Here is a 15,993-nt window from a genome sequence, read left to right as displayed (position 1 = left end):
ACCAAAATGACCCTAGAAAAGTGTTTTCTGAAAGCAAAAAAAAAAAAAAAAAAAAAAAGGTTCAATGACTCCTGATCTCTCCTTCAAAGCTGGTTTCTATGACATGGGATTCAACGTGCCTGGCATGTAGCAGGCATTCATCAGTTTGCTACCTTATCCTCCCGGGTATTCCAGGAGCCCATTCTGTTACCACCATATGGCCACTGCCCAGCCACATGTACTCTCCAAAGTCAGCATTTCCTAAATAACTTAGACTAAAACTGTGCACTAAAATCATCTTCACATATACCTGCCAGGAGCCCTGAAAACCCTGGAAATTCTGACTCAGGAAGTCTGGGGTGGGGTCAAGGCACTTGCACATTTAATAAGCTTCACAAAAGATGCTGATATCCACCAAAGACCGAAACCTTGAAACTTGGGCATTCAGCAGATGAAACCAGAGTTGGTATAAAGCTGAAGTATGAAAGTATTTCTGCACTAAAAACGTGTAAACTCCATGTGAATAATAAAATATTTATACATTGAAGTATAAACTATGCTGAGAAAATAAAAATTAAAAAGAGAGCTATAGAGGCGCCTGGGTGGCTCAGTTGGTTAAGCGTCCAACTTTGGCTCAGGTCATGATCTCACAGCTTGGGAGTCCATGCCCCACGTCGGGCTCTGTGCTGACAGCTCAGAGCCTGGAGCCTGCTTCAGACTCTGTGTTTTGGTCTCTCTCTGTCCCTCCCCTGCTCGCACTCTCTCTCTCTGTCTCTCAAAAAAAGTAAACATTACAAAATAAATAAATAAAAAGAGAACTGTAAAAGTAAACTCAATTTGAGAATTACTTCCTTGGATACCTGGGTGGGTCATCAGTTAAACATCTGACTTTTGATCTCACCTCAGGTCTTGATCTCAGGGTCATGAGTTCAAGCCCTGCATTGGGCTCCATACTGGGTGTGGGGCCTACTTAACAACAACAAACAACAACAAAAAAAGAGGAAGTATTTATTTTCTCTCTACCAAGTGTCAGATACTATGCTACTCATCACATCTGATGATAAATAAGATGGCCACTCCCCTCCTCTCAAGGGCAAATCCAGGGCACTACCAGAAAAAACAAAAACCAAGTAGTCTGGTCTCATCTGAAACCTCTAATCTGAAACCTCATATCCAGGCCTGATCTCAGAGGAACCATTGAGAACTTAGCCAGTGGATAAAGTTGATTTCTCCCTAAGATCACATTCAATACAGAACTGATATTATCATAAAATGGATGTGGTACTGAGTTTAAGAAGTTGACATTTATTAAAGGTTAGAGGAGTTTGAGGAAATTCTTTCCTGATTAAGTAAAAACAATTAAATGTTACTGATTTGATTAACAAATAGATCTGTAAAATTTGGTCATTTGAGGGGAATCCTTCGTGAAATACCAAAATTATGGTACTAGAGTTAGTCCTTTACATTTTCTTAAATTTTTAAAAATGTTTTATTATTTACTTTTGACAGAGAGAGAGGAACAGAGTGTGAACAGGGGAGGAGCAGAGAGAGAGGGAGACACAGAACCTGAAGTGGGCTCCAGGCTCTGAGCTGTCAGCACAGAGCTGGAGGCAGGGCTTGAACTCCCAAGCTGTGAGATCATGACCTGAGCCGTAGTCGAATGCTTAAATAACTGAGTCACCCAGATGCCCCTAGAGTTAGTCCTTTACAAAAGGAACCACCTGATTTTAAAAAGAGTACAACTATGCCCATTTTCGTGAATGTCTCATTGATGTCATTATTAGATTACACGGCTGAGTCAGGTTCCAAACTATAAGTCACTAGTTCATTATTACTTAATAATAGAACTCTGGCTTGAGGCATTACTTCTTCCCAGAATCAATGATCCCAACCAATATTTGCATACATTCATTCACTCATTTAACCAATTCTTTTCATGAGCTCCTTCTACGTGCCAGGCACTGAGGTTGCAGCAGTAAGCATGAAATCTTGGTTTCTGTGGGGCTCATTCTTCAAAACAACATCCCATCAAGAGCCACCCCACATACCTCTGCAGCAGAGGTATGTTATCAATCACAGCACCCTCTCCTGCCAAGCCCCTGGATGGCCTGAGGATGCTTCTCAACATGCCCTTCATGAGAATGCTTCCAGTAAGAGGTAGAACACAAGATGAAATTGGCCATCCAGATACTAACAAAACTACACTGAATCACTGGTGATTTCCCCGAAATACAATTGCCTTGGTTCACATCATTTTCTGTTTCTGTCCCTTTTACCACCCCTCCTCCTCGTCATCTATGAACATCCAAATCAACTCTTGTGAAGGCACAGCTCAAATGCTCTAACTTGAAGTCTCCCTTGTTCTCCCCTTTGAGATATAAATTCTTCTGGATCAGTATTTCTCCCCCCTTTTTGTTACCTAACAAAGTGCATGCCTTGTCTGCCACATATACATCTTAAGAAATATCCTTTTTATGTCTTTGAATGCCTCATATTGTTCATTATACAGCTTTGCACTTTGCACATGCATGCACACAGACATGCAAGTCATATGCTTGCTAAGCACTGGTTCAATCAACTAATTATGAGAGAACTTGGGATTAAGAGAAGAGTTAAGCTCACTTGAAAAAAGCTCACTGTATATCTGTTTCACAGGGGTGTATCGGTTCTATTGTTCTAGTTATCAGGTTGCATTGCAATGCAATGAAAGAAGACAAATTATATTTGACCTACAGAAATATTTCACCTACAGACCTACATTTACAGAAATAAATGACCGACAGTAGATTCCTAACGTGAGCCATGGACTCCTAGTATCTGTAGAGTCCCTGATACTGTATGCAGAATTTGCATATATATGCATAGGTGCATTTTTTCCAGGGAAAGGATTCATAGCTTCTAGCAGATTCTCAAAAGAGGTTATAAGAGTAGAATAAGTGCAGAATAACTGACTGACACTGGCAGATGTTGGTATGTTTGTTCTCACACGTCAAAATGGCATGTTGGGAATGAGAAGGACACTGTTTACTGATCTTCCCAGGCTGGTATCTCTCAGGATGATTCTGTTAATATCCAAACTGTTTTCCCTATGCTCACTGTTCCCAGAAAATAAAGTATGAAAACTAAAGTCACAAACATAAGAATTAGCTTTCTGGTACATAAATTTCTAAATGATCAACAGTAACTATTAAGGTTTCATGATGTTTTCAGAACCCAATAAGCCTCTACGAACTTGGCAAACAATCTTTTTATGTTAAATCATATATACTTTTAGGAATCATGTTCTCAAAAAAAGCCAAATTGAAATATATTAATATTTAATATAATCATTAATATATTAATATTAAAACATTGATAAATATTACTGTTTTGTAATATTTAATATAATATTTTATTGCTACTTTATAAATTTTATATTTTAATTAATATATTAATAATTTAAAGCTATTTAGATTAGTAATTAATAGCACTTTTTCAGCCTAGGGAAATATAAATAAGGGCCTAGAAAAAGAAAATACACATCCTTAAGATGAACGGTATTACTGAATTAATGTTTATTTAAATCCATGCATGAGTTTTTCCATGAGTTCATAATACAGCTGTATTTACAGATAGTAAATAACTATAACTAACTTTTGTCCACAAGACATACTGGGTCAAACAATGTGATCGATCCAAAGGTTATCTTTTTTAAAAGGATTTAGCTATGAAGATGATTAGTCAGTTGCTTGTGGGACTTCTCATTAAAAAAAAAAAAAAAAAAAAAGGTTTTTAATGAATCAAATTTATTACAGTGAATTAGTGTGTGCAATCAAAGCCAAATGCATTCCTTGGTGTATGCAAGAGTAAAAAGCAAAATAATATTAATAGAATCAAGGTTACTCAAATATAAGGCATTTTTTTCTGATGGTAATGTAAAACATCATAGTGTATTAACATTATTTGACAATAGAAAACCAGTAAGACGTGGTTCAGTGTTGACTTTTTGATGTTCCAATAAAGGTAACAAAATTCCAACAAGTAAATTACAAAACCTAGAAAGTGAGCCATAAAGAGGTGTTCTCCTCAAGAGCATGCAATTCATTACAAATAATGTGTTTCATCTCAATGCATGAGTAAAAGCATATTTACAATTCAAACAGAGCTCTGTCAGCCAGGAGGGGAACGACTCTCCATCTGCTTCATCTACAGAGATGGTAGACAGATGATGATGACACAGCTCTTTGGAACATGTATAATTTTTTTAAATAGTGACACTTCACTTGTTCTTTTCTACTTTGTTGATTTACACATTTCAAATGTGGCCATGTCAATGGCCAAATATGTACAAATACTTCAAAAGACAAAAACAACAACTATATACAATTTGCAAAGATCAAATTTTAACCGTGGTACATTTCATCTAGTCCAGCACCTAGACACTTTCCAACACCAATAACGGCCATCAGGTACTGCGTTAGGCCAAATGAAGCCTCAACACGACAAACAGATTTATTTTTTCCCTTTCAAATGCTTTCATTTTCCTTAAAAAAACATTTACAATTGACCTACTTTTAAACTGGCAATAGCTACACGAGTAAGGCCCGATGCCACAAATCAAAGCCTTGTCCTACCCGAAAACGACTGTTAATTAAAGTCAATTTAACCACTCAAGATTAAATTCAGATGTGTAGATCCCAGATACCTGGGTGTGAAATATTAAAATCTGCCGAAAGGAATTAGATATTTTTCTTCTTTTCCTTTAATATAACCCACTATATAATAGTGAACTAAATATGTTTGTTTCCTAGAAACAACTTACATTTGCCAATACAGGGCAAATGGTCTATGTACAGATACATTAGGACTGCCTAACTGACAGTGAGTGTTGCCGACGAGGCTCCACGTCAATGGAGCTAATACGGTGGAGCTCTCTGCTGAATGGACTTTCCCTTCAGGATACGTCGGATCTGGAAGAGAAATTAACAGGATTGGTGAGCTTTACTTTTTATGGTCAAAGTACCGTATTTCCTTCAGAGTTTCACTCTTTTTTCACATCCTCTAAACCGTTCACGTCAACTTGTAATAAACATATGAAGAAATATGAAACAATACGCATCGAGACTTTAAGGTGACTTTAAAAATACTACTATAACTCCTTTCAAGACTTATCACAGATCTATAATGATCTTTGAGTGCAAGAGAGTAAAGCATCTCCATTAAAAACTACCTAATGTTGGGGCGCCTGGGTGGCTCAGTCGGTTAAGCGGCCGACTTTGGCTCAGGTCATGACCTCACGGTCTGTGAGTTCGAGCCCCGTGTCGGGCTCTGTGCTGACAGCTCAAAGCCTGGAGCCTGTTTCGGATTCTGTGTCTCCCTCTCTCTGACCCTGCCCCATTCATGCTCTGTCTCTCTCTGTCTCAAAAATAAATAAACGTTAAAAAAAATTTAAATAAATAAATAAATAAAAAATAAAAACTACCTAATGTTGAGGGGCACCTGGGTGGCTCAATCAGTTAAGCATCCGACTTCAACTCAGGTTGTGATCTCATGGCTCGTGGGTTCGAGCCTTGTGTTGGGCTTTGGGCTGACAGCTCAGAGCCTGGAGCCTGCTTCAGATTCTGTCTCCATTTCTCTGCCCACCCCCCCTCCCACGCATTAGCGTGCTCGCTCTCTCACTCTCTCTCTCAAATACAAGTAAATATTAAAAAGAAAAAACTACTTAAAGTTGAAAATCTCCAACAGCTTAAATAAGACCTATATCCTTTCCTAGTCTCTAATACTGCTATTTGTGAGAACATTTAATACAAGGCAGTAACAATGGTATATTACAGTATCTCACCTATTTTGAAACCAGCTTGAACTAACAAGAACACAGAACCCACTTCATACACACACAAGTCAATCTTCAAATACCCTTCAAATGAGAATAGCCGCCATGATATCCAATTAAAGCATCTGTGCATAATGTATGCCTAGTGATTAAATTTATACACCAGTCTGACAAACATCGCTGTATAACTGCATACCACATATAGTGAAGTAGAGGCAAACACTGGGCTTTAAGCCTCTGCCATTTACTAGTCAATGAGGATTCCTGTCTGTGGGATCTCTGAGTCCCCATTTTCTCAGCTGAACCTTTACACTGCAAAGTTTTTGTAACTATGAAGTGGTATAACATACATGAAAACTCTTCACAAATTATTAAGAAATTCACTTTAAGTTATCAAGAGCTCTACAAATAGCATTTGTAGATGCTGTAACATTGCATAGCATTTGTAGTCCTGTAACATTATGGTCATAATGAGGGCTATGAATCAAAGAAAAGGCTAAATTGCATTCCATATGTTTTATTTTGTTATTATCAAAGTTTGTAATGACCTGCCCGTAGCCACAGTTACCCTCATTTACCCCAGGGGAAGATTTCCATCAAAAATATCTTAAGTTCTAGGGCACATGGGTGGCTCAGTCGGTTAAATGTTCGACTCTTGATTTCGGCTCAGGTCATGATCTCACGCACAGTGAGATGGGGCCCTGCAACGGGCTCTGCACTGACAATTTGGAGCCTGTTTGGGACTCTCTCTCTCCCCCCCTCCCCCATGCCCCTCCCCCACTCGCTCTCGCTCTCAAAATAAATAAATAAATTTTAAAATATATATATATGTATCTTAAGTTCTGAAAAGATTCAGTTCTTGTTATCAAGAGAAGTTGAGTCATGGGAAACTCTTCAATCTCCAAAGATAATGTATCACCATAGAAATAAAGCATAACTGTGTTTAAAGTATTTCTAGGTTCTGAATTACATAAACAACCTTCCATTTCCTATTTAGTATCAGTTAGTAGATAGAAATAACTGTAATGGCCAATGTTTACTGACCACTCACTATGTCCCTGGGCTATTCTGAACACTCTACAGGGACTGACTCATTTCATACCCACAATCTGAAGACCCATCACTCACCAAAACTAAGACTCTCTTTCCTCGATGTCTGCAGGAGCCCTGGCATCTCCTCTTTCATCAGCTTCCAAAACCTCAAACCATTCTGACTGACTCTACACCTAACTTTGTGTTACAGAAGAGAAGACAATCTGACTTTTGATCATTTTGAGGCCATGGATAACCCCAAAATTTCTTCCTCTTCCTTTAGAAACAAAGCAATGGACTCCAAAGTTGCTACCAAAGGCACTGGGAGACGCAGACACTGACAGAGCCTGCCTAAAGAGCACCAGCTCGCCTCTAACCAGCACAACCGCATCTTCCTTTATGTTTCAGACTAAGTGCCCCTTCTGTAGCTCCCACCTGTTCCCCCACAGGGCCATCAGGAACCAAATGCACTGGCTGTTCATTCTCCAAGTTCCGAGTACTTGGGTCTGCTCCCTTCCTCATCAACAGGCGGACTGCATCCAACTGTGTCACCCGATACTGAAGGCTGGCAGCAACATGGAGGGCAGTGTTTCCATTGTAAGCCTAAAGACAAAGAGATAAAATGACACCTATCAGAAAGGGAGGTTTTCATGAAAGCCGCTCAACAGCCTGAAGAAGATGCAAAGGTCATTCCATGTCTAGTGCAGTTACTGAGGCTTTCTAGAAGTACCTTCGCATTCACAAAAGACAGGCAGCTGGGCAGCTCCAGAAAAAGGCGAATGAGTTCCAAGTTTGCTTCTTCAGCTGCCAAATGCAAGGCTGTGCGACCACTTTTACGATCCTTAACAAAGACAAGAGGGGAAAGAAAATGAACATCCAGACACCGCTTTTAGATATGCTTTTCACCCAGGCTCACAAATGTCTGACTCACCCTTAGTGATTCACTGTGAATGCTGTCTTCTCCGCAAAGCCTTCCTTCATCCCAGACTAAGTGAAATCTTATTCCTCCTAAATTCCCCCATCAATTTGCCTATATGCCCTGATCACAGTCTGCTCTTACATACATGGTGGCCATAAAATATAGAAACACAGATGATACTATTTTACCATGTGCTGTAATACAATACAATAAAATATTTACTATGTATTCCCTTGTGTTTCCAGATTTGGTGGCCACCCTGTGTAGACTTATTAGCTGCGGTTCTCACCCCTTCCACTTCCCAAGGTATTAAGTATTTTTCCCCCAGAGCTCCCAACTCAGTGCCTTGTACATAGGAGATACTCAGCAAACAAGCCTCAAATTTAAAGAGAATAAAATATTTTCCAGTTTAAAAAACAGAAGATTAAGTCCAGGTCCTACAACAATAAAGCAACCCTTACAAAAGCGCATCACCCTTATTATTAGGATATGAAAATGGAAGCCAAAATGACAATACCAGTTTCAAGCATTTTCTTTTCCTTTTAAACAAAGACTAATTTATTTCACAGCTCAGTGATCTTTTGAATGATAATCTACAGATTAAAAGCAAATCGAAAAAGCTGATGATTTTTAAATCTAAGCTTCTTAACTATCCATATGCATTGCTATTCACCCCATTAATTGAAAAACGGGAAAAGGTTTTAATTTATACTTCAGAAATAAGGTCTTTTGCTCTAGCCACTTTTCTTCCCAATTCCATCTCCAAACTCTAATGAGATTTACCTTTGCTTCCACTGCTGCTCCCATTTGAATCAGACATTTAATGGTGTCAACCAGACTCTTATTCTTCAGCAAAAGCTCCTGAACTTCAGGTGAATGGGGCTGTTGATTTCTCTGCAGTTCATGCACCACCGCATTGTGGGCCACGACCGCACAGTGTAAAGGAGTCAGGCCTAAAAAGTATAATAAAGCAGTGGTCAAGCATCCATCAAGTATTTCAGTTCTTCTACAATTACAGACCTGGACAATTACAGTTAGGACAGCCTCCAACATGAGCTAGAAGTAGGCTCCCCAAGAACTAGTAAGGCAATCTGAAGATTCCCTCCACCGGGTCTTGGTGCTAATTTTATCTATAGAATATTTTAGCTTTAATCACCTCCCTTCCTTCTTGGAATAACACTTAATACCCCTGGAACTGGCGAGTTCCACTCTCTACATGGCTTTTCATCCAATAACATTTCTGTCGCTTACCATCATAGTTAGTTGCCTCAAGATCCAAAAACTGATTGCTCTTCACTGCTCCCTTCTGAATTGCCTGCCAAATTTAAAGACAGACACATGTGAGCAAAAGACAAGTTACACAAATACTTATCCTATTAGTAACCCCAAGGAATGAGTAGGTCAACTAAAAATATACATTCTCACAACAGGCAACCTACATCTGACTTCTATCCAAGCCCTACCTCTGTGGCCCTGTGATAGCAGAAGCAGCCTCCTACCTGAAGCACCTGAGAGTGACCTTTCTCAGCACAGACATGCAGAGGGGTTCTTCCCCAGCAGTCGGTTGTGTTCACCTGGGCCCCAAGGTTCACCAGATCCTGCACAATGAGATGCTGATTGGCAGCCACTGCCACCTGAAAGGCGCTCTGTGAACATTCAGAGGGAAAAAAGATCTTTTAAAAATACATAACACTGTCCTGACAAGGAATACGAACATAAACTAAGACTGAGGGGAAAACCCCACATAGAGAAAATAAATCTTATTAAGAAGCAATAAAATACTGTAACACAAGGAAACTAGAATAAGCTTAGGGTGTGCCTTTATTACACCCAGTTAATCTTTGGTCAAATAACTACAAAGTTAACGTTAATAACTTGAAGGTTGACGGTGGCAGAGTCAACATCTCAAAGTTAATATTAACTGAACTCTCTTGGTCTGCAGCTCTAAAATGATGGACACATAAATATGAGACTGGCTATTGTTCTCTTCACCGTGACCACATCTCTGCCATCTCACTCTGTCAAGATCGTCACCTGTCCATTGTGCTCTTTAATATCCAACATATGAAGCGCATTCATCTTTCTTGCGAGGACATAGGAAAGTGCCCTTCTCCCTTGGGCGACGGCAATATGGAGGAACCTGGGAAACATGAGAGGAAAAGAGAATTACTTCTGACTTCACTAAGTTCATTCTTAAAAAAATAAAATAAAAATAAAAATTCCTCCTTTACTCCCCTTCTTGACATGTTGGTGCACTCAAATGACACACCATAGAGCATAATTTGTCTTTTCTGCTAGGTTGATAATACATCTGAGGTGCAAAAGGATGTGTTAAGCTATCAGAAATAGTTAGAATGCCAAGCACCATGCTGATCACTTTAAATCGATTATCTTTAATATTCCTACAAACCCTATGAGGGAGGTCTTTTCATTTTACATGTCAAGACTCAGGCACAGAGAGGTTAAATAAATTGCCCACGGCCACAAAGATGTCATGACAGATTACGATTCATTCTACAAGTCAACTCACAATTGATCATGAGCAACTAATCATGACCTGTTTTTGCTCCATAGATACAATCTATCCTGGGCTTTCAAAACTTATTATTCAAAGAAGACACATAAACAATAATCTATTCAGCCAGAAAGTAAAAGAAAGGAAAACGCTTAAAATATTAGCTGTCACTGAACAGCAATTTCTACCTACTCTAGTCATCCCAATTAGCCACTTACTAGGGTCTGGCTTGGTGTGCCCTAGAGAAATTCTGTGCCCACTACTTCTAACAAGTATGGTTTACCAAATTAGGAACATGAGAGAAAAGGATACTCACGTGTCACCATCTGCATCCTTTGAAAGAAACTGATCTTGAGAGATATTTGCCAATTTGCTTTCTTCCTGTTCTACTTGCCACTGGAAAAATGACTTCCCTAACTGTGTGGTGTTCATTGGATTTCCGATGATGTTTGGGAATGGCAGTGAAGTGCCTAAAGGGGTAGAGCCTGCGTCATGCCCCATCACGGCCTCACAGGCGCCATGTGGCATCATGTTGAAGTTCTGCAGGTGTGCGTCATTCTGTTGCTGAACACTGGGGGAATTCTGAATGGGAACAGCAATATTCTCAGATTCCTGACTACTCAGAAGGGATGCAAAACTTTGATCTGGGCAGAACTGTGGTTCTTGACCATCAAAGAGGTTTGGTTCATAATTGGGGGACTGGGACGTTCTGGAATAAGGACTGTATTCCAGAGTTGGGTTGTGGGTGTAGTGCTGTGGCTGCAAGTTCTGGCTCTGTGGAGAATACTGGTACAGGGACGTCTGATCCACCATGTGTGGGGAGCTGCTGACTTGGAATGGTTGGTGTTTCTGAGGTGGCGAGAAGACCTGCCCTCTGTGGAAGTCCTGACACTGTTCTTGGGGAGAGCCCTGAGGGACCACCACAGGGCTCATCCAACTAACTTGGACAGTATTCAGGGAAACTGGGCTGCATTCATTCTTAATGTTGATTATGTTCTGAAGCAGATCAGCACTGCTGTCCTGTTTGGATTCACTGTGATGAGCATCTTCCATGCTCTCTGCGGGTGTTGGTGTTTGAGGTGGTGTCTGGAAAAGAAGAAAAAGTTAAGTTGCAGACTCTCTTTCAAAATTATGCCAGGAAAAATTTTCAAAGGGTATTCAGAGGAAAATAGTGAGATATTTACCAAAAACTGGGTATGTAATAAAGCTGGCCTTTTGCAAACTGGTCCATCAGACAATGAATCAGGTCCTTTCCTTTTTCCACTATATGATACTGTGTTCTTCAATTCTATACCCAAGAAAGGAATATGGAATCTGTGATCACTTTATTTTCTAAATTTTACCCATAATCACACTACATTATTTTACTCTAAAGCCCCCATATTACGAATAGAAGGAACTCTTACCTGTGAATTGCTCTCTGTTCACACTTTGGGTCTATAAAGAAAAAGAATTTCTAATTTACTGCATATCAAATGGTTTCCTGCTTAATAGACATCAATAAGCAGACTTAACTTTACCACTCTTTACAGCTCACCATAAATCTGACAGTTATCCTAGCAATATTTATTTTCTATCTTAATTTTCTTTCCCCATTTTCCCTTTCACCTTAGTTCAACTGAGGTCAAGACAAAATTAATAAGCCCATTAGAGTTTTCCCCTTCTAGTCAAACTTTTCCATTTCAGTTGATTCTTTGCCCCCAAGTTGCCTTCATTTATTCATTCATTAAATTTCTCTTGTGTGCCCAGTACCGGCCTAAGTGACAGGAATACAGCAGACAGAGACCAATGCACCCTCTATCCTATGACTCTGGTGTGGTCTACAAAAGAGCTACTGGACCCAGGTCAGAAGAGAATAATAACTACCCTGACAGAATAACCTCCCTGCCTCAACCCAAAACAAAAAAGAGGTACCACCTTAAAATCATCCACAGCTTGGCCAGAAGCCTTCTGTTTATGACTTCGGATATGCAACAGGAGTTCCTTCACTGAGTTCTTCACACGAACACCTTGAAAGGGTCCTCTCTGCTGCCTTCCAACCCCCATATGGGGCTCAACTGTTCAAAAGAAAACAAAACGTATGCCAATTAAATCTGTTTACAGACACAAATCTTGCCAATCTCAAAAGCATAGCCGTCTAATGTACGAAGTCCCCAACAAACAGATTGCAAACTCACTCTGGTCAATGGCCTTGCATGTCAGTCCCCAGCCCTACCTAAACGTTCTTCATTTCCTAATACCTTTATCCCCCAGGCACCCTACGAAAATAAAGCTCAAAGAACTGTAGTTTCAGGGGCCCCTGGAGCCAACAGATAAACCCAAATTAAGCTTCTTCGTCTTTCAGCCCCATCCACTCAAGAGACACAATCACAGATTTTGCCACCCTCTCATAAATCTGTAATTATTCTTAACTTTTGAAAAACCGTGGGGGAGCGAGGAATAAATGATGGATTTTCAGCTTTTTCAAAACAAAGGCTTTATATCCACACATAAATTTAAAAAGTCTAATAATTCCACTCACCTAAGAAAGCACAAAACAAACTTCCTCCAAAGATCTCAATGTGCCAAGGTCTAACAATTAACAATGTCTCAGAGGGGGGATGGGCCAAATGGGTAAGGGGCATTAAGGAATCTACTCCTGAAATCACTGTTGCACTATATGCTAACTAATTTGGATGTAAATTTAAAAACATAAAATTTAAAAAATAAACATAAAAAAATAAAAAAACCAATGTCTTAGATTTGTTTCTTAGGCTTTCCATATTTAAATTTTAAGACATACTTTAAAATGTAGTCTATGAGTACAGCATTCCACTTCTGACCACTACTATGTCATAATCTCTTGGGATGAGTTGAACACAAAGAAAACATGGAAGAAGTCAGGAAATGAATAATTGAGCCACTCAGTTGAGTAGGAAACAGTTAGAAGATGGGACAAGAAACCATGCCTAATTTGAATAGACATAGACATATCAAAAACCCACTCAATGGTAGGGCAAATTAAAGAATGAGTGGATTTTATGTTTAAGTTTAGGAAAACCTTGTCAGGAACTAACAGCATTTCTCTGGAATGACAGTAGTTAATAATTCAACGTCACAGGGAGAAAAATTCAGTTTCAAAAATCCCCTATGTCTATGTGGTAAACCAAGGAACGAACAAAACAGTTTCAGAGAAATGAAGGCCAAATGTGAGAGAAAAGGCTTGAATACACGCACACGCACGCGCGCACACACACACACACACACACACACACTCTTTGCATCTGATAAAACACACATACATTTAAAATACGGAGAGCACCTTATGAAATCAAGTGGCTTAAATTACTTTTTAAGTGAAAATGAAAACTCACTTTTTATAATAAAAGACAACCAAAACAGAAGTGGCTAGCAGTTGGGAACACACCTGAACAAGAATGTTCTTTAAAATCATGCTGATTAGACTTTATAACACTTGAGATTATCTAGACTTTCTTTAGTCTGCCCACAGTGCCATCCTGTTTCCCCCCAAGTTATGCAACTCGGCTCTTTAAGAAAAGAAACTAACCAATTCACAGCAGAAGGAAACATTATCCCCATGCCGGCTAGGTTTAGCTTAACCATCCTAAAGCACACAGAAAAACAAGACCGCAGAAATTCAGGGTAGACTTCCGAAACTCGAAAACATCACACACTAAAGTCATAATGTGAGCTGGTTTTTAGTCCAGTTTCACCTCACATCTTGTTAATATCAGTTTCCTTTCTTAAATATAAAATCCTTTTTACTTAAAATTTCCACAAATACTTAGGAAAAAATAAGTCGACCATAAACACAGCACTCAAACAAACCTCATTGGGAACCCCAAGTTATACCTACATCAGATCCAAAAACTCGCCACCAGTATGTGAATTTACAGTTTAGTAAAGCTTGAAGAAGGAGAAGGAGAAAAGAAAAAAGAAGAGTGAGAGAAAATCTAAAGTGATTCATCACCACCCTCAGAAGTCAGAGCTATGCTCTCAGAGGCGCTGTGAGCTACCAGGCCAGCGGGATGTGGCTCCCGGATTTTACCGACGGTCAAAGGGCATCCAGTTCTACCAAATGCCCTGGCACAGAGCAAGTCTTCCAGTAATCGCCAACATATGATGACAGTGTGGTTATATACTGCCGCTAAGGGAGGCGCAGAGGCCACCTAACTCCCGGTCCAGGTACTTCGCACCTCGGCAGTTCGGACCCTCCCCTCCCAGCGTGTGGGCCGCCCGGAGACCGGGGTGCTGGGGGCGCTGAGGCCGCGCCCGCCGGGGCGGGTAGGTACCTTGCAGCCGCTCGGCGCGCGCGCCACCTCTCGGCCGGGACTCCACGGCCCCGCAGGAGGACACGGACGAGGCGGAGGAGAAGTCGGAGGAGTCCGAGCCGGGCGAGCCGGGAGCGGAGGGCCCCGACGACGAGCAGATGGCGTCGCAGGCGCCCGGGGCCGCGGCCGGGGGCGATGCGCCGTAGAAGTAGGCCAGGTTCAGCGGGCTGGTCATGAGGCCACCGTCGCCGGCCGCGTCCAGCAACCCCTCTCCGCCGCGGCTGTCGTCCAGCAGCTTGTCCACGATCATGCTCCCGGGCTGGGCGCTCGGGGACCCCAGACTCCTGCGCCACCCGCTCGCTGCGCACGACTGCCTCCCGGCTGTGGCTCTGACGGGCTCGGGGACCTGCCGGCAGGGGGATGGCGCGGGCATGGGCGCGGCCCGGGACTGCCCGGTATTTAACCGGCCTCCAGGAGCTGGAGGGGGAGGATCGCAGCCTCGCCTGCCACCCCCGAGCCCGGCCGGGCCATTGGCGGCGTCGGGGCCGCCTCCCAGCCCCTCCTCCGGATGCGCCCGGTTTCCAGTAAAATGTACAGGATGAAGCAATGTGCCCTCCGCCCTCGCCCCGCCCGCTCGGCTCTGCCTCGACTGACCGGCTGTTTTCTCCCCCTTCACCTGGAAACCCCGAGCGAGCGCGGTCTCCCACCTCCCGCCTCCCGGACCGGGACCCCGGCCCCAGCCGCCGGCCGAGAGAAGCCGGGCCGGGCCGGGCGCCGGGGAAGAAGGCGCGCGGCGTGGGGGCCCTGGGCCTGCAGAGGGAGCGGTGGAGGCGGGAAGGCAGCGGCGGGAACTGGTCGGCCCGGTTCCCGGGGAGGAGGAAATCCTGGAAGCTGCACGTTCTGCACTCCTCCGCCCGCCCTGGCGCGGCGAGCTTCCCGCCAGCTCCATTTAAGGCGTCTCTGGAAGATTCCTAAAGGCCTGGCTCCTCCAGTGCCTCAGAGCAGCTTTGGTCCTCGGAACTTAACGTTTGCCAAAGTGTTTACCTTTGGCACCCACTGAGATAGATGTTGAAGCCATTTTTCTGTCCTCAAATTATAATCTGGACTACTACTTTTTTTTTTTTTTTTTTTTTGGCACAGCCCAGTAATAAAAAACAGTGCCTTATACCCCTGTCTGGTTCAGAACTTCGCAAAATGACGAATGTACATACATGTATATGTTTGTATTCATGTATATATAATTTTTTTCTTTCTGCATTTTACATTTTATCTGATAAACAGGAATTTTGCTGTTTCTTAGCTTAAGTACTATTTATTTATCTTTAGTGTTCATTTATTTTTGAGAGAGAGAGACAGACAGGCTTGGGGGGGGGGGGCGGGGGGAGGAGGGCAGAGTGGAGAGCTAGGGAGACACAGAATCCGAAGCAGGCTCCAGGCTCTGAGCTGTCAGCATAGAGCCCGTTGC

General features: G+C 41.9%; 1 protein-coding gene across 2 annotated transcripts; it reads right to left on the bottom strand.

Moving 5' to 3' along the window:
* Nucleotides 1-3,509: 3,509 nt before the first annotated feature.
* On the bottom strand, nt 3,510-15,637 carry NFKBIZ (NFKB inhibitor zeta). Of its 2 annotated transcripts, XM_027077653.2 has the most exons (12): nt 14,550-15,634; nt 12,175-12,314; nt 11,664-11,694; nt 11,442-11,545; nt 10,574-11,343; nt 9,777-9,882; nt 9,242-9,388; nt 8,994-9,057; nt 8,526-8,695; nt 7,554-7,664; nt 7,259-7,426; nt 3,510-4,928 (listed from the first exon to the last, which is right to left on the bottom strand). In XM_027077653.2, the coding sequence occupies exons 1-12, from the start codon at nt 15,475-15,477 to the stop codon at nt 4,875-4,877; spliced, it is 2,793 nt and encodes a 930-aa protein (XP_026933454.2). In that variant the 5' UTR covers nt 15,478-15,634; the 3' UTR covers nt 3,510-4,874. The 2 variants fall into 2 exon arrangements, with proteins under 2 accessions (XP_026933454.2, XP_053076762.1); XM_053220787.1 differs by lacking the exon at nt 3,510-4,928 and having other exon boundaries at nt 5,104-7,426; nt 14,550-15,637.
* Nucleotides 15,638-15,993: the final 356 nt, after the last annotated feature.

The sequence above is a fragment of the Acinonyx jubatus genome, chromosome C2 (genome assembly GCF_027475565.1).
Source record: "Acinonyx jubatus isolate Ajub_Pintada_27869175 chromosome C2, VMU_Ajub_asm_v1.0, whole genome shotgun sequence".
Taxonomy (NCBI): domain Eukaryota; kingdom Metazoa; phylum Chordata; class Mammalia; order Carnivora; family Felidae; genus Acinonyx; species Acinonyx jubatus.
This window is presented reverse-complemented; position numbering and strand designations above follow the sequence as displayed.